Source organism: Podarcis bocagei, assembly GCF_964188305.1.
Source record: "Podarcis bocagei genome assembly, chromosome: 1".
Taxonomy (NCBI): Eukaryota; Metazoa; Chordata; class Lepidosauria; order Squamata; family Lacertidae; genus Podarcis; species Podarcis bocagei.
The window spans coordinates 81668754-81687434 of NC_138125.1; the positions used below are offsets into that span (position 1 = coordinate 81668754).

The 18681-nt window shown below is 41.6% G+C and overlaps 1 protein-coding gene across 1 annotated transcript in view; it reads right to left on the bottom strand.

Moving 5' to 3' along the window:
• The window catches only part of PTDSS2 (phosphatidylserine synthase 2), a 46129-nt gene extending 28374 nt beyond the window's left edge, over positions 1 to 17755 (bottom strand). Inside the window, exons 1-2 of the mRNA XM_081212452.1 lie at positions 17323 to 17755; positions 10066 to 10167 (exon numbers count right to left, since the gene is read on the bottom strand). Of these exons, the coding sequence (XP_081068578.1) occupies positions 10066 to 10167; positions 17323 to 17579 (359 nt within the window). The 5' untranslated portion in view covers positions 17580 to 17755. The remainder of the gene's footprint in view (positions 1 to 10065; positions 10168 to 17322) is intronic.
• Positions 17756 to 18681: the final 926 nt, after the last annotated feature.

The following is an 18681-nucleotide window of genomic DNA, read 5'->3' on the forward strand; positions in this document are numbered from 1 at the left end:
TATCCTTCTTTGGCACCTTCCGGTCCACCATGCCCAGTAGAAAGGCCTCTGGTTTCTTAGAAAAGGTATATCTAAATACCTTTTTCAGCTCATTATGTATCATTTCCCAAAAGGCCTTTACTTTCGGGCAGGTCCACCAGAGGTGAAAGAATGTCCCTTCTGCCTCCTTGCATTTCCAACACTTATTATCAGAAAGATGATATATTTTAGCCAACTTGACTGGGGTCATGTACCACCGGTATACCATTTTCATAATGTTCTCTTTCAAGGCACTACATGCCGTGAATTTCATACCGGTGTTCCATAACCTTTCCCAGTCCTCAGACATAATGTTGTGTCCTACATCCTGTGCCCATTTTATCATAGCAGATTTAACTGTCTCATCCTGTGTGTTCCATTTAAGCAGCAAGTCATACATCCTCGAAAGTACCTTAGTCTTTGGTTCTAGTAACTCTGTCTCCAGTTTCGATTTCTCCAACTGGAAACCCACTTTTTTATCCATTTTAAATACCTCTTGCATTTGAGCATAATGTAACCAATCTCGCACCTTATTTTTTAGTTTGTCCTGGCTTTGGAGCTTCCAATTATCTCCAACTCTTTCAATCAATTCCCAATATTTTGGCCAGTAGGCCTCCATATTGGGCCTTTTTTTAGAAATCTTGGCTTCCACTGGTGATAACCACCTCGGGGTCTTGCTTTCTAATAAGTCCTTGTACTTCATCCAGACGGCAAAAATTGATTTTCTGACAATATGGTTTTTAAACAGTTTATGAACCTTCGCCTTGTCATACCACAAGTATGCATGCCAACCATAAACATTGTCAAACCCTTCCAGATCTAGGACATCGGTGTTTTCCAACAGAAACCAATCCTTCAGCCAGCAGAAGGCTGCAGCCTCATAGTACAACCTTAAGTCCGGCAGGGCAAACCCCCCTCTTTCTTTTGAGTCAGTTAGTATTTTGAATTTAATTCGGGGCTTTTTGCCCTGCCAGACAAACTTAGAGATATCCTTCTGCCATTTTCCAAAACATTCCATTCTGTCCACGACCTGGAGGGTTTGAAATAAAAATAACATTTTTGGCAAAACACACATCTTTATAGCTGCGATTCGCCCTGACAAGGTAAGTTTCAATCTTGACCAAATATCCAAGTCTTTTTTAATTTCCGACCAACATTTTTCATAATTATCTTTAAATAGATTTAAGTTTTTGGTGGACAAAGATACCCCCAGGTATTTCACTTTTTTAACCACACTTAGCTCTGTCTCTTTCTGGTACCCCTCTATCTCTGTAGGCGTCAAATTTTTGGCCAAAACCTTAGTTTTTTGTTTGTTTAGCTTGAATCCCGCCACCCGACCAAACTCCAAAATAAGTTCAAGAACTCTTTTTGTACTAGATTCTGGCTCCTGTACTGTGATGACTAGGTCATCTGCAAAAGCTTTCAGTTTGTATTGTTTCGCTCCGACCACTATACCCTGCACCAACTGGTCCTCCCTGATCATATTCAGCAGAACCTCCAGAACAGAAATAAATAACAGAGGGGATAAAGGGCACCCCTGTCGTGTCCCTTTTTCAATTTTGAGTTCCTCCGATACCACATTGTTCACTATCAATTTAGCTTTTTGTTCTGAATAGATTGCTTCTAGTCCATTTTCAAACCCCCGTCCCACTCCCATCCCTTTCAAGTTTTTCTTCATAAACATCCAAGAAATGTTGTCAAATGCTTTCTCCGCATCAATAAAAATTAAAGCGGCCCTTGTGTTTCTAATTCGCAACAACTCCAGTATATCAATAATGTTCCTAGTGTTGTCAGACATATGTCTGCCAGGGAGAAATCCTGCTTGGTCCTTGTGAATTACTTCATTTAGTACATTTTTAAGTCTATTTGCTAAAATGTCTGCAAATATTTTGTAATCCACATTCAGGAGTGAGATGGGACGGTAATTCTTGAGCTGAGTCTTTTCCCTTTCTGACTTGGGAATCAATGTGATAAATGCTTCTTTCCACGTTTCCGGTGCCTTTCTCCCCTCCATGATCTGGTTACAAACCTCCAACAACGGTTGTATCAAGAAGTCCTTCAAAGTCTTATAATATTTGGAGGTAAGTCCATCCGGGCCTGGAGATTTGCCCAGCTGCATGTTCTGGATGGCACCTTCAATTTCCTGTTGAGTTATCTTGCTGTTAAGAATTGATCTTTTATCTTGACTTATTTTAGGTAGTCCATTTATCCTCAAAAATTGATCTATTTCCGGTTCTTTCTGAGGCCCCTGTGCGTAAAGTTCTTTGAAGTATCTGTGGAAGCACTTTCTTATTTCTTCTGGTTTCTGAACTATTTTTCCTTGAATCTCCAAGTTTGTAACCGTATTTAACTTTTGTCTTTTTTTCAGCTGCCAAGCTAGCAACTTTCCACATTTATTTGCTGATTCAAACGATCTCTGCTTCATTTGTTTGATTTTCCACTCAATCTCTTGATTGATCAGTTTCGAATATTGTGCTTGATGGAATTTGATCTCTCTTAGCACCTCTTTAGACTTTGGTTTAGTTCTCAACTTTTTCTCTCCTTCGCTTATTTTCTCTAGAATTTTTTCTTTTTTTCCATTCCAAAATTTCCTCTTTATTGTATTCTGTTGTATCAGAAACCCTCTCATTACGGCTTTACTTGCGTCCCAGATTGTTCTTTTCTCCACCGTAGTGTTCAAATTTATTTCAAAGTAGTCCTTTAGCGTTTTTTGGGCCTTCTTAACAATCTCTTGATCTCTTAGCAAGGTGTCATTCATTCTCCACCTGAAGGATCCAGTTGGAAAAAGTCTCAATTCCATTTTTAAGGCATTATGGTCGGAGCAGGTTTTTGGGCAGATTTCCACTTTTCTTGTTTTCGGGGCCAGCCCTCTAGATATCCAAATTTGGTCAATTCGTGTCCATGACAAGTGGGCCTCAGAGAAGAAGGTTCCTTCTTTACCCAAGGGGTTCCTTGTCCTCCAAATGTCAATCAAGTCCATATTGTCTGTCATTTCAAAAAAGGTTTTAGGGAGTCTGCCGTCTGTTGTTAAGTTTTGATTTTGGGATTTGTCCATGTTTGTAGACACCACCCCATTCATATCTCCCATCACAATAATGTTAGAATAGTCCAAATAGTCCATCATTGTCTCATGCAGCTTCTTATAGAATTCTGATTTTCCATCATTTGGCGCATAAACTCCTAATATCAAAATCTTTTCCCCTTGTGTTTGGATTTCAATTGCGAGAATTCTTCCATGATCATCTTTGAATAGAAATTTTGGTGACAGGTTCTCCTTTGCATAAATTACAACGCCTCTTTTTTTAACTTTATCTGATGAGATAAATTCCTGGCCAAGTCTTTTATTGATTAATACTTTCCTGTGGAGCCTAGTCACATGTGTTTCTTGAAGACATATTACATCCAATTGTTCTTTTTTCAGGATATGAAATATCCTCCTTCTTTTTTCCGGAGAATTCCCGCCATTTATGTTCCAACTAAGTAGCTGCAGAGACATCCTGTTCTAATTCAGATGTTCTTAGGATGAGGTGTCTTCCTTTTGCTCAGATCCCGAGGGTGCAGGCGTTGGCCCGCTTCCGGGCAGTATTGGTACTGGTAAGGCTGGAAGCCAATCCACTCCTTTTTGGAGATCTTCTCCGTGGTCGTGAAGGAACTTTTGGTTATCTTCAGGTGTTCTAATTTTAACCTTCCTTTCTTTGTAAGTGAAGCATAATCCTTGTGGAAACTCCCACCTATAGGGAATTGCGTTGTGTCTCAGCAATTTTGCTAGTTCTGAGTAGGTAGCTCTGAGGTCCAGCAACTGTCTCGGAATATCTCTATAAATTTCCACCCTTTTATCTTGTATTTCAATTGCTTTTTTGAAGTGTAGACCTAGGATCTTGTCTCTCTCTTCCTTTGATCTTAAAATTATCAAACAGTCTCTGGATCTGTCTTTCCTTACCAATCTTCCCAGTCTATATGCCGAGACAATCTTGAAATCTGTGTCCTCCTTTAAACCCCAGAACTTCGTGAATTCCTGCGTCAAGTATCCAATCAGGTCTCCTTGCTCGAGTTCCGGGATGCCTCTCAATTTGATGTTGCTCTCGCGATTTTTCAGTTCCACCATTGACAGATAGATTTGTTGTTCACCCACCTGTTTGTGCAGGGGCTTGACTTCTCCTTTAATTTCTTCAACTTCTTTTTGTAAAGCTCCCACTTTCTGAATTGCTTCTCCAGCTAATTCCCGATTTTCCGCTGTTGCTCCTTGCAAATTCTCAATAGCCTGTGTGTGCTGGGAAACTTGTTCTGTCAGTTTTTGAATCGAAGAGGTCGCTTTATCTATTTTCAAAGACTGGTCGTCCACTTTCTGGTTTAAACTTGATAGTTGCTCCAATATTTGTTTTAATAATGTGTCTGACCCACCTGCTGCCATAACTTCTTCAGTGGACTTCTCTGTTATTTCCCCTTCCCTCTGAGATACCAGTACAGCTGGAACCGACGATCGGCGTCCTTGGGTCAGTGTTGTTTGTACAAATTGTGTTGGTTTTCTTTCTCTTTCTTTTTCCTTAGCCTCTTTAGATTCCTTAGCTTTAGATGCTCTTGTTCTCCCTGCACCACTCATTACACATCTGTCAGTGTTCAAGGTCAGATTATCTATTGTTCCATGGGAGAGACAAATTCAGAAGTAAACAACCAGTAAAGTGGAATTCAAAACAAAAGTCAGTTCCCAGGATTTTATAATCCGAAAGCCCTGTAGGGGGAGTGCCACCAGGTTTCAGAGACAAAGAAGGAAGTAATCCGCCATTAAAGTTCCAAATTATTTCAAGTCAATAAATCCAATAGTCCATCAGTCCCTTCAAAAACTCAAAGTTCCCCCAGGCACCTTTTATAGTTCAACAAAATTTCACAAGAGGTGCTTGCAACAGTATCCCATCCAGTCTTTTCTGCTCAAATGTAACAGTTACGTTCCAACAAAGTTTTTGCAACTGTTTCCGCAGTTTGACACAGTCTCCCTCTCTGGCAGCCCGACGATCTGGCTCCTTAAAAATACAGCCCAAAGACGAAAAAAGATAGGAGGAAGATCCCCATTTACTACTTCTTTTAGTCAATGTCCATTTCCACCTTCAGTTTAGGAAAAGAAGACAAGCAGATCTGATAGCACGAAAAAGTTGAAGCTTCCCACAGTCCCGTTTCAAGCGCTTTCCGCTTTTTAAAGCTTTGCTTTGATCTTGTCAGCAATGTCGGAAGACGGACTTCCCTTTTCTCGTCTCCCGCTTTCAGCCAAATTAGCGAAATTCTTTTGCCAAATTTTAAACCCCTTTACTCACGGGTATGTTGCTTGCAGTTTGGTGTTGATTTTAGGAAGAAGGATCAGCGCTCATCTGTAACAGCCGCGCGGCTTCACTTCCGCGGAAAGAGCGATGAACTCACAGCACCGCTACCCCTCCTTCACTCCGGGTCTCCTTACGGGGTCCCTTCTGTGTTTTCGGAGCAGCTTCTGGTGCCCGCCGAGTCCCACGGCCACGGGCTCACTCTACCCGTGGTTTATCTTGATGGGTCGTCGCTATGCCGCAGCGAACGACCCTTTTCCGCGGAGCCCCTCTTCAGAGCTCGAAGAGGACCGCCATTACAGTTTCGCGCCGCCCCCGGAAGTCCGTCAGTGGGAGTTTCTTAAACCTTTTCCAGCATAAAAGCTGTTTGACCCCAAGTCTCCTCCTACTCTCCCTGCACGGAAGTCTTCTGCGCAGGGAGGGTGTGGGTAGCGGAGGACCCGTGCTCTCCCCGCTGGTCTCCGGCGAGGAGTCCTGGAGCCCCCTCGCCGATTCCCCCATCTGCCCCCCTTTATCCCTGGTGTTACGCTGATTTCCTTCCCCAGCTGATGAGCTGCCTCTCTCCCTGCTGGGCCCTTCTCCAGCATCACTTGGGAGCCTTGCCTCCGCCTCTGGCTCCGATGTCAGTTCCCTGGCAGATATGCTCAGTAGTTATTTTTAAATATTACTTCTATATCACCTTTCACGAAACACTCAATCAATTAAGAATATACAATGGGTGGAATTCAATATAGCACAAAGGAGAAAGTCCAAGCATTTTAGCTTGCCCAACAGAACTGATAAAACAATTTTTCTTCCCACTCTGGTTCTGGGGGTTCTCCCAACCCTCCAGAAAAGATTTGGGGGAGGTGCAAGAGAGAGCCCCATTCTTCTTGTGGGAATCTTCATGCTGGCATTCACTAACGGAACTGGGTAGCTGAATTCAGCCCATTAAAAATAATTAAGACAATACAACAGCAGCTACAGAGCCAGTACAAATTACAGTAAGATGGTATTAATGGGAAGTGAAGGCTGGGGGAAAAACTTTTATCAGGCACCAAAACAAAGCACCATTGGTGCCTACTTATCACACAAGGCAATGCTGTTTTATAGGCTTGGTAACAATGAAAAAGACCACTACCCTAGTTCCTGCAAGATGGATCTCAGCAGGTTGTAGCACAAACATAAGGGCCTCATTCAAATATTTTACTGACTGGGTAGTCTGTAAACATAACTTGGGCCCAAGTTGTTTAGGGCTTTGTAGGTCAGCACCACAGAACTGGCAGCCAGTGCAATTCTTTTATAAGTGGTGTCATATGTTACGCTATGCTTGCAGCAGTAGCTCAACTTAGTCAATGCAGCATTAAGGGGGATGTTGCAGAGACATCTAAAATGTGATTAGGAAATAAACTGCATATCTGTATCCACCTACACAGACGAATCATTGGCTAAATACTGGTTATCACTTCTGCTCAGTCAATGACAACATTATGAGATGCCTCAACTTTTTAAAATTCAGGTCACAGTATGAAGTTTGTGTCCCTGCACTCCCTTCCCTTCGTGATGAGAATAGGTTTCCAAATGTGAAATCTAGGAAATATGTCATCTATTATTTTTAGCTCTTTTACACCCATCAAATCATGTTGCTTTCTTTTATTTGCAGTCAATTGTTTTTGACTTAAAGATAACCTCAGGTTATTCAACAATGTGAGAGCATGAGAAGAGTCTTTGGTTCAAACCAAAGACGCATCCTCTTCTCATAGTAGCCAATGAGATGCCCAGGTGAAATCTACATCCGAGACCTGAGTATAAACAGCACTTTCCCCCATTTGCAATTACCACCAACTGGCATTCAGAGGCATATTGCTTCCAAGATTGGAGATAACACATAGACATCACGGATAGCAGCCTTTGATAGTATTACCCTCCATGAAATCTAAGCTATTCAATGAATCCCTAGGACAAAGCCCCTCATTAGATACCACTAAGAATAGGATGCCCTTCCAAAAGAGGATTGAAAGGTGTGCTACTCTAGACTTCAGAGTGTGGTCAGAACGATATACTGAGAGGCCTTAAGATTTGAAACTCTTCCATTTACAGCATTATCAATGCACCTCCAACCTAAACCTGTGAGTCCCTCAATAGCTCTACTCACATCTGGAATGAAGAACTGCAGCTCTGTTGAAGAGCATATGGTTTGCATACATACATACATTCACAGCTTCCGTTTCTGGCATTTTAAGTTACAGGATGGAAAAAACCCCTTGTCTCTCCAGCATTTAGATTTATTAGGCTGAGCTGGCTATTAGTCCAACTTTGTGTAAGGATTGGTATCTGCTAGTTTACTTAGGGGTCTCATCAGTGCTTTTTTTCTTATAAAATGTTTAGGGGTACTCTCATTTTCCTACTCATATTGAAATACTGCCCCTCAATGAGGCCAAACTTAGACTCACAGAATGCTTAGGGGTATGCGTACCCCTGCGTACCCCCAGAAAAAAAAGCACTGGGTCTCATTCAGTTTTAGGTATGAATGGCATAACTATCATTTATTATAGAAATGGAAACTAGGATCAACTGGAATAATTCATTAATATCACCAGCACGGTGGCTTTACAAAGTGCAAGATGACAAAGTACAAAATACAGTATGAAAATCTGAGGTCATCTTTAAATAAATTCATCAAGTTAACCAAGAACAATTGTATTCCAAGTTCTAGAATACACAGATGACACATTTCCGAAATTTTCCACAGACACCACTCACTCCAATTTTCCACACCAATTTTCCACTTACAAATATTACTGAAGGCATGTCAGAATAGCATCACATTCTTTCAAGAGCACTGATGTTTGATAAAAAGAACCACAAAAGCCTACAATAAAAATTGCTGCCATGATAAAGGCAACTGAAAAACAACTCCAACAGGGTAGTTAAAGACCAGCCTCTCTTTTATAAGCATATATAGCCAAGTTCACACACACAATAAAGTCAAACCTTGGTTGTCGAACGTAATCTGTTCCGGAAGACCATTCAACTTCCAAAACGTTCGACAACCAAGGTGCAGTTTCAGATTGGTTGCAAGAGCTTCTTGCACTCAAGCGGAAGCCGCGTCGGACATTCCGGTTCCGGAAAATGTTCGAAAACTGGTTTTCTACATTTGGGAGCCGAAACGTATAATAACGGAGGCATTCAGGAACCAAGGTTTGACTGTATTTTGCAGTTATATTTCTGCAACTTAAATGGTATATGGGAAAACCTATTATAATGTGCATCTATCAGCTATGCAACATCAGTTGATTCTACACTTGTCATACACGCAAGAACCTGCAACCAACGTTCTGCAGGTATACAGCCCGACTTAATGCAAGTTCTGAACTAAAAAAACCCCCCACCATTTTGAAATATCTTTCTGGCCCTAGGTAACATTTACCTAAGAGAGCCAGTCAGTTTACATACATCATGGGGTGACAAATAAGAGAAGACATGACCTTTGCTGCTTCTTTCGTGGTGCACCTCTAATTAACAAGAGTTTTCTGTTTCATTCAATCTGAGACATTACAGTAACTATGACACAAACCAAGGTATTAAACCACAACAGTTTAAAGCTGGTTCAATATCCTGCACTGCTCTGAAGCTGATGACCATCATTTCCTGTTTTGCCAGACTGTAGTGCGATTTCCACTGGAGTTTCATTTGCATTCTTCTCCGAGTCTTTGTTTCACCATTATACAATTCACTCTGGCCATACCGCATTAGCTTGACTATAGCCCTATAATCTTACTGTAACATAGGTGAGCCTTTGTGCTGAAAGTGGGTGGGAGAAAGTAATATTTGGCATTGCAAGGAGGGAAACGAGAGGTGGCAGCAACATAGCTGGCCACTAGCCTTGTCACCTATAATTTCTATTCTACCACAACACCGTAATTTCCAGCTACTCCACAAGTAGCACGCACATGTTTCAATATATTCAGACACGTTCAGTAGCTTTATATATACAAAAATTCAGTAAGTGGTTCCAATATGAACCAGTTATATGAAAACTGTAACACAGGAACTATAGTTCCCACAATATTTTTTTTTATAATTGTGGTAGAATTAAACTTCATACTCCTTCCATCGTTCTATCTGCACAAGCACTGCAGCCTGCTAGATGGAACAACCCCTCCCTTCCTCCCCCTGCACACTGTTCTGGGGAGCCTCCTGACACACACCTGCACAGAGGCAGAAAGCCCCAATATGCAGGAAGAAGTCTGCACAGGGCTTCTGCGGATTATGTGAATCCTGGCTAGGTGAATCCTGCCCAGTATTATTTAACAAATTTTACGTACGACTTACTCTACAGAAAACATCAATCTGTTTTATTTTCAGCAGATAGGAATATTTTAATAATTCTTCTCTATCGGAGAAGCCTTTTGGTTTATCCTTTTTATTTACTTTACTTTGGGGCAGTCTTTTAAATCTCATGATAGAAGTTGAGGAATTCAGTCAATAAACAAAAGGCTTTTTTCCTTATACAACTACAAAAGTTAAAGCTTTGATATAACTGTGGAATCTCCTCATACAGAAAACATATTTACATATTTGGGGATGTTATTTTTACAAATGACAGGGGAGTCATTGCTATGCGTACAATGGACTGATAAATTTATCAAAATCCAAAATAAATTGAAAGTAAATATGAGAAAAATGGGTACTCTAGCTAGTTAATAATAAACTGGCAATAAAAGCTGACTGCAACACTTATGTGACAGCTAGTTACCTCTTTGTGTTGTAGGCTGTATCCTGTGGGGTTTCTTCAAGCAGTGTCACATATCCCAGGGTGCAGGTCAGGATGAACAGGACTGTTAAGGTGTGTGCTTGCCTATTGTACAGGGGGGTGGGGGAGAGGGAGAGGGAGAGGGAGAGAGAGAGTCAACAACAAATAATATTTTTCAGGACTATTTACTGTTGCTCAGTATCTTCAGCAGGTTAAAATGTATTTATTTTATTTCATTTATTAAAGATTTACCCTTCCTCCAATCTAAAGTTCAGGGCAGCTAAATTTACTTATTTATAGACCACCTTTTCAAACACAGTTCACTTAAAAATACACTAAATATAAAAATTAAAGTTGAACATGATAATTGATTCAGAGAAAAACAAACAAACCCTATACTACAGTTTCCTCAAACAACCCAAAGTGTTGCACTCTTTGGAAGGTCATAAAGAAAGTTCTAGTCCTAACTTCCACAGACAGATCGTCCACAGCCTGCAAGTGTAATAAACCAAGCAGCACAGATGGTAACATCAAGCCTTGAGGAACACTTTCTACCAATTTCTAAGGGGTGAATTAGTTTCCAAATGGCAAAATTCTGAGCACAGTCAGACAGACACTGCTGCAGCAACAGCCCGTACGCCCGAACAAGGTGATCAAACTGATCTAAAAGAATGGCAAAGGTTGCAGTAAAAGTTAGTCTGACAGCATTAGTACAAAAGCTGTCAATCTTTAGCTAAGTAGGGGATCATAACACTGCATTGGAAGCTTTCCCGTAAATAAAACTTAGCTTCTGAAAATACAATTGCCTTCTCACAACTAAATTGAAGCTTAGTATATAAATAATATGAGCACTGTAACCAACAGAACTACACTATGCATAATCAGTGTGCAGGAACTCAATTTTTCAACTCAGAAGACTGGAAGTTGAGGCACAATTTTAAGGAATTTCAGTTTGGAAGAGTTTGGATTTGATATCCCGCCTTTCACTCCCTTTAAGGAGTCTCAAAGCGGCTAACATTCTCCTTTCCCTTCCTCCCCCACAACAAACACTCTGTGGGGTGAATGGGGCTGAGAGACTTCAGAGAAGTGTGACTGGCCCAAGGTCACCCAGCAGCTGCATGTGGAGGAGCGGAGACGCGAACCCGGTTCCCCAGATTACGAGACTACCGCTCTTAACCACTACACCACACTGGCTCACAACACATGAAAGATTATCAGAAAGGTTCGTTTCTCCACATTAACCAACACAAACATGTCGGCAACTTTTCCATGTACCAGCTTTCAGTAAACTGAAAACTCCTATTTATAAAGATCCAGTTTCAAATATAAAAGACTTTGCGTATTATTCTAAGAGAATAAGCATGCAGTGTTACACGATTCACATGATGGGACTTCCCTTTCTTCTCCTGCTCACTATATCCCTCTGCATGCTCTCCAATCTGTTCTAGAGGATCCTCAAACTCTTCAGATCAGATTGGAACACATACACATTATAGAGTGTATGGGAAATTCATTCCACAAAGAGTGATGGATGATCATCATTCAATAGTTTTCTTCATTTCTCATGGGCCACTTCACAGAACAGAGGGTCCAATATTCAAGCATCATTTAACAAAAGAACAGAAAAGGATAACAATTTATCATCAATAGCAATAGTATATACTTTGTTGAGATGGCAGCAATAAGGAATGGAAGAGGACATTCATGACTTAGCTTCTATGCAGAGATTACCACCAGTTCAGTAAGCTATGGTTTAATTCTGTACAACTAGATTAGTTTTCTTTTGTGGATCCTACATAAGGAAATGTGGTCCCCAAGTTATGTTCCATTCCATTTTCTGCAAGTCACAGAATGACAGCTGCTTTATAAACTCTTAAGTATGAAACAAAGGTCAGGCAGAATCACCCTGAATGACTTATTTTCAGCATTGGGGCATTCTTCTCCCAGAAATCAATGAAGACCTAGCAACTTTGGGATGAAAACAAATAAAAGGTAAATCATGTGCTCTTTTGGCAGCATTTAACTTTAAAAACCTCTAATCCATTCCAATCATCTATATTAGAGTACAGCATAAAATTAAACTCAATGAAAGGACAGATTTTAGTAAACACACAAGAATCAATTTAAAGGAATCAGCAACAGGACAGCCACCTATGTCTAGATAAACAAGGACAGCCATTTCCCAGCACTTTCCAGAAGTCCTTATGAAAAACAAAGTAATTTGACAATGGTTCATTATTCTGTAAAAACAGCAAAGCTGAAAGAACTTGAGGGTTGCTCCACAGGTTCTGGCGCAACTCTCAACAGTACACAGATAACCTCCCAACTTCTCCTTCATGTACTTCTGAAGTAGCTCACTTGGGGCCAAACTAGAAGTTATGTCAGAAAAAGTGAATTACAATAATGCAAAGCCCCTACAAAATGGGGTGGCAGCACTGATGGGCTGACAGCACAGGCAGGAGAAGAAAGAACCTTCCATCAGTGGTGCTCCATGACTGAAGCAAGCCTCACTAAGAGAAATAGCTTAAAAGACTTTATTTTAGGAGGTTGGCACAGAAGGTTATTTACCTCCCTCCCCCCTTCATGATCTCCCACTGCAATTTCACTACAGATTTCAGTACAATCCAGCCTAAATTGTGTTGCTGCCACATCTACTTTGCCCCTCAGTTGAGATGTTAAATGCTGAATGTTTCCACACAGACTATATTAAGGACCATATTAAATATTTATCTTAAGCAGAAGGACAGTTACAAACCTGACATAAAAAACAGCAAACATTTCAATCTCCCATGAACATACTGCTAGTCTGTAAGTCTCAGTTCTTCAGTAAAAGAATTTCAGAGGAAAAATTCTAGCATTAACATGCTGAACTACAATGAATCAGTAAGTGATTTTAAGATTCAACTGGGACCAAATATTTTTTCTTTCCCTATAAGGATGCTACATTATGAAGTTTGTGCTACAGCTGTGAATGGTCACAGTGCTTCTTTGTATACATTTCAACTTTGTATAGAAATGTCACAATGTTTACAAATGCACATGCACTCTCTATGCATGGATTGCACAGTTGCACTGCATCTACTGGCTACACTCTGCTTCCACCCACAATGCCTACACATTAAGAAAAATGTCAGGAAGAAAAACCATGCATGTGCCACTTTACATAAATATGGCTGCCCTTTCCAAACATTTCACTGGATGCATTATTTTAGGGATTGAAGCCTAAGTGTACAGCATTTATATGGTGGCCAAATGTGTGTGCGAACAGTCCTCATATGCCTCTTACACCAGCAGTAGAGAAGCTCTGACCTATGGGCCCCAATTAGGCCTTCCAGGCCTTTCCACTTAGCCCATGAGACCATTTTGACAGAGCCATGCTCACCTGTCCTACACCTGACATCATATATGATATTGGCTGTGGGGCAGGCAAAGGGGGAATTGCAGGCATCCCCCATACAGTTCTCTCTAAGCACCACTCATCAGCTGATTGATTACCAGTACTTGCAGGAAGTCAACCAACTGATGTCACAATGACATTGGGCAACCTAATTTTGCCCAGTGCAGTATGTGATTTTTGAAGTTCTGACAATAAGCTAATTGTTGGGGCTTTAAAGTGCAATACAAGGCTCTCTGGAAGTACTAACAATCAGCAGACTATCAATGATTGCAGAGTTGTGTGCAGCTCTTTGAAACTCTAACAATTGGACAATGGTCAGGACCTTTGTACCACACACAAAGCCATGTACCACACAGGGTGAAAAACATCATCATCACAGGGATGTCAGGTGATTGATAGGTGGGTGGTCCCTATCAAACTTAGCTTGCAGAGGTCAGACTCTATGATCCAGACCACTGACCAGATCCAACCCCCTTTTCCTCTTTTACATTTAATGAGCATTCAGCCTCATTTACATGTTTGCTTTTAAACTGAGGGTAACACTTCATGTATCTGATGAAACTGACTCTTGTCCATAAAAGCATACACCATACTAAATCTGTTTATCTTTAAACTGTCAGTAGATTCTCTTCTTTTTGCTGTAACAAACGCTCAGAGCATGAAAAATTACTTAAGACTACAATTGTAATACTACTGGCTGGGAGTAACTCCTAAAGAAATGCAATGGGGGTTTTTAACTGTTTATTTGTCTTTTTCAGATACTACACAGAACATTGAATGACTGAATGGGGTTTATTTTTGAGTGGACATGTATAGTAGCGATGGGGAACAATTTTCTGGCCAAGGGCTGCATTTCCTTTCAGGCAACCTTTTGTGGGCCACAGGGCAGCGCTACGTGTCAGAGACAAAAGTGGGAACAGCATGAAATGTAAAAATTTACCTTTATACAATAGGTTAGTTTCTACACATATTTCTCTAGTCTCCATTCAGACAAACAAAAGGTAAAATATTACTTCAAAAACACATCTCAGTCAGACAAAAACACTTAAGGACACTACAAAGCCAGCAAGGGGCATGCCTGGAAGAGTTCCCAGAGCAACAGAGCCGTGTTTAGCCTTTTAGACTGAGGTTCTCCACCCCTGATGCACTACTGTCCTTCCAAAAAAATCAGAAAGTATGTGTACATGCTGCACTTTGTGGCAGCATGTATGTTAATCCACCTTAAATTATGATCAATGAAAAATTACATTCCTCAGTTATTCACTATTAGAATGAACTAAACTGAATCTCTAAAAGAATGTGTTAGGTGATCAAGGTAACATAAAATACTATGAAAGATCAACATTCTGTCAGTTCTTAGATTCCTTTTTCAAAAGTTAGAGCATATTCAAGTATCAAATGTAAGAGTATTTAAGAACTCATTAAATACTGCACTTCTCTTCATAGCTTAAACGGACACATATAATCAAAATAGCAGTTAAACAAACAATGGTCAAATCATTGAAGAGAATCTAAAAGATCTGACTATACTATAGAACACTTATCACCCAGAATAATGAAACATCATCAACAGTGTTGGAAAAATTGTTCAGCAATAAAATGTACAATCTTTAAACTAGTATTAAAGAAGCAATCAAGTTATAATTTTACCCATTCTCCATTGAAAGGGCAGGACTGTGCCAGTATGTCTGCAAGATCCAGTTATTTGGTCACTAATTCAGCCAATACACAGCAACTTCCCAGAATGTTCTCTGTGGTCCTTCCTGAACTCTGATAAAAGATTGTGTTTCCTAAACCTGAGATATTGCAGGCTCTAAGTCAGTCCCTACAATGTTGCCGGAATGAAATAACCACTACAGCCTCACTAGGTATACTCTATGTTTGCAGAACTCTCACTGAATATCAGCAGATCTTTCAAGATCAACATACTCCAAATTTTATTACTGCCAAGATCAGAGGAGTCAGGCTCAGGGGCAACCTCAAGCCAAACCAGGTCGGAGTCACTTCAAATCAGGCTCTTCTATCTTTACTAAGCCTCTTGCAGAACCAGAAAAACTATGCCCTCTGTTGTCTTTGAAGAAGATAAATTGATGTCTAAAGCTAATCATTGTATTCCCTTTTCCATAATTGATGTATGTGGCACAAGAAGAAGAAAGGGTTTTGAAGCTGGAAACCATGTTACTTAACATACTGTGGAGGATAAAACGCTTGAGAATTTTTTTTAAAGTTTGCAGGAAATTTTGTCTCTCCCAGTGAAACTAAGGACACTGAGTTGATGCTTAATTAAATTACCAGATTTCCAACTAACATCATGCTGTTTGCTAGAAAATAATTTGCCCTCTCAAGAATTGCACAAAAAGAAAAAGTTACACCCATTGTGGAGGAAGAAAAGAACCATCACTCTGGGTATTACATTACAAGCCTAACAACTGTAATGGAAAGAGAACAGTGGCACCTCAAAGATATAAAGCAAGTGGAATAAATAAAGACACAAAGTGGAAAAATATACAAGAATTAGTGATGCCACAATTACGATATCTTTGTGGGTAGGTATTGTGCTATATCTTTTGTTCTTGTGTAGGCTTTTCATGGCAAAAGAATTTTTATTATTTTTTGCTTTGAAGATGGTTTTTATACAGTCTTATTTCATACTGTCTCAACAATAATAAAGTATGGCTTTGCTTTCAGGTGTGCATCAGGACAAGTAAAGTTTTAACCAGTTCTGTTTGAGAATATAATAAACTAAACAAGGTAGTCATGATAAGCCTAAGGAGAAAAATAACATCACACATGTGCACACCTACTTCATCAGATATGGATGTGTTGAGGTCTGTCAATCCTTTTTTTACTATAGACGAAAAATTACTTACTAGTATGTAAATATGAGTAAATATTCTGCCTCCATCTCTTCACGAGACTGCTCAACTACAAAAGTCACACTATCTTTCACTACTTGTGTCTACAAAACCTTATGTTTTTGTAGTACAAATGCTGGAATAGTAGAAGGATATCTGGAAAACTATCACAAACCATTAAGCAAGGACACTTAGAGAAGTGCTCTTCTCTACAAACCGCCCAGGCAAGTATTCTCTTGAGATAAGGAGATGAAAGTGTGGTTTTGCCTTTCAACTACCACAAGTAGGCTGTTGCCTAGGAAAGTTATCCCACAAGTGTGAAGTTGAAGCAAGATCAAATGTATTTACTCAGAAATTAAGTCTAACTGAATTAAACAGGATATATTTCCAAGTATGCATGGGAAAGCAGTCTGAGTTTCCTCTTGGTGCTGTAATATTTCTCAGAGATTTTGCTATATCAAATACTCATCAAGCCAGGAGAGGTGGAAAAAGCCAGCAGTAAATATAAAGCATATTTACTCAGCAGTAAGTCGTACAGAGCTACGTGATATTTACTCAACAACTGTGTTTAGGGATGTAACACTAATCACTTCCCCGACTGACCGCAATAGCTGAGGAGAGAAACCAAAGGAGGGCCAATTCCTAAGAGAAGGAACAGCAGAAGTGACTTGAGAAAAGAAGCAGGTTCAGCAGGGCTCCTGGGAAGGAGACACCCAGGAAGAGAAGTCCAGTCTGATTCCAACGAGATGCACACCCTTCTTTATATCCTTGGTTCCAGCATCCTCAAGTTCACAGCGCTCACGCCCTTCTCCTTGTTGGTCCCTAGCCTTTTAAACGGACAGCCTGCCTACCCGCATCTTTAGTTGTGCATACACAAGTCTATTTACTGTGGGCAACCCGTGTCCATGGACTGCGCCGTTTCCTTCCGCGTGTCAGGGCGAAAGGGCCTTGGGGAAGAGAGGCGACGAGGAGGGAAGGACACGGGGCGCCCTGCTCCGGCCCCCTTACCAGAAGAACGTGTTGGTCCCGTCATCGTACACCTCGGACTCCGTGCTGCGCCGGCTCCCGTGCGTCGTGGTGGAAGCAGTGGTGGTCGTGGGAGCGGCGGCGGCTCCCGGCGTCGCGCCCCTACAGCGCCCCGGCGAAACCTCTGCCACGGGGGGAGAAGCCCCGTTGGGCTCCGACGGCGGCGGCGGTTGCTCCGCTTCCTCCAGGGCTGCCTTTCCGGAGCCCCCTCCGTGACCTCTCCGCTCGCTGCGCCTCATGACGGGGACGGCTGGCTGCAGGAAGGCGGCAGGAAGAGAGCGGCGACTCAAGCGACGCCCCGCGCGCACCAGGCGGGCCCCTCCGCGCGCCCCATCTGAGAGGAAGAGGCGAGCCCGAAGAGCAACAGCGCGCTCCGCAGCTCACAGGCGGCGCTTCAGCACCGCTGGCTCGTGACCCCACGTAGGCCGGGGTCGAGGGGCGGGGCCGCGCTCGCGGAAGGCGTGATTCGCTGCCGAGGCGGCGCGCGTGCGCAGTCGGGGCCGGCGGCATGAACTCCACAAGCCAGGAGAGGGCGGGGGGACGAACAAAATGGGGCGTGGTTTTTTTGTGTGTGTTTTGCTCGTGGGCGAAGAGCGGTCTGTTAGGCTCTTCTAGTCCCGCCCCTACAGCTTTTAGATAAGCGTGCATGCGCAGCTTCAAAGTTGCAGCCGTGCGCGCTTGCATGCTTTGAAGCAAGTTCCACTGCGGACCGTGGGAGCTACAAAGAGAGCCCTGTGGTATCCTAAAGGCGAAGACATTTTATTATGGCGGGCTAGAATCTTTAAACCCAGTTCTGTGGATTTTGCTGCGAAGGACTAAAACGGCTTCCCCGCTGGTAAATGGGAGTTTTGTCCTTGGAAAACAAACTGACCCTAAAACTTGTTGGTATGGAAGGAAGCCCCACCTAGTTCAAAATGGAGTTTATATTCCGAAATTGTTCTTCCAATTTCGTTGCTCAAGAGGGGCGTGGAGTGGAGGCATGGCAGAGGAAAATCTCATGTTACCATAACAACAGCTTATTAAGCAAAGTAGAGAAGGGTCCTCTGGAACTAGGTGGTGGGAGCATAGGGCCACTTTTGAGATCAGGATTTTTGTGTTTGACAAGCAGGCCCTTGGATATTTTATTTTTCCAAGCATCAAGGTGCTTTAATAAACTAAAACAAAGTGATGGGAGAAAGCCTTGACCTTTTCACTTTCTGTCTGTTACACAGTTAATAAAGGCACAGTATGAACTTTGTCAGAAATATGGTTACAACCCTATACACGCCTACCTAGGAGTAAGTTTCATCAAACTCCATGCACCTTATTTCTATGTTGGCTGCATAAGACTGTGCTATACAG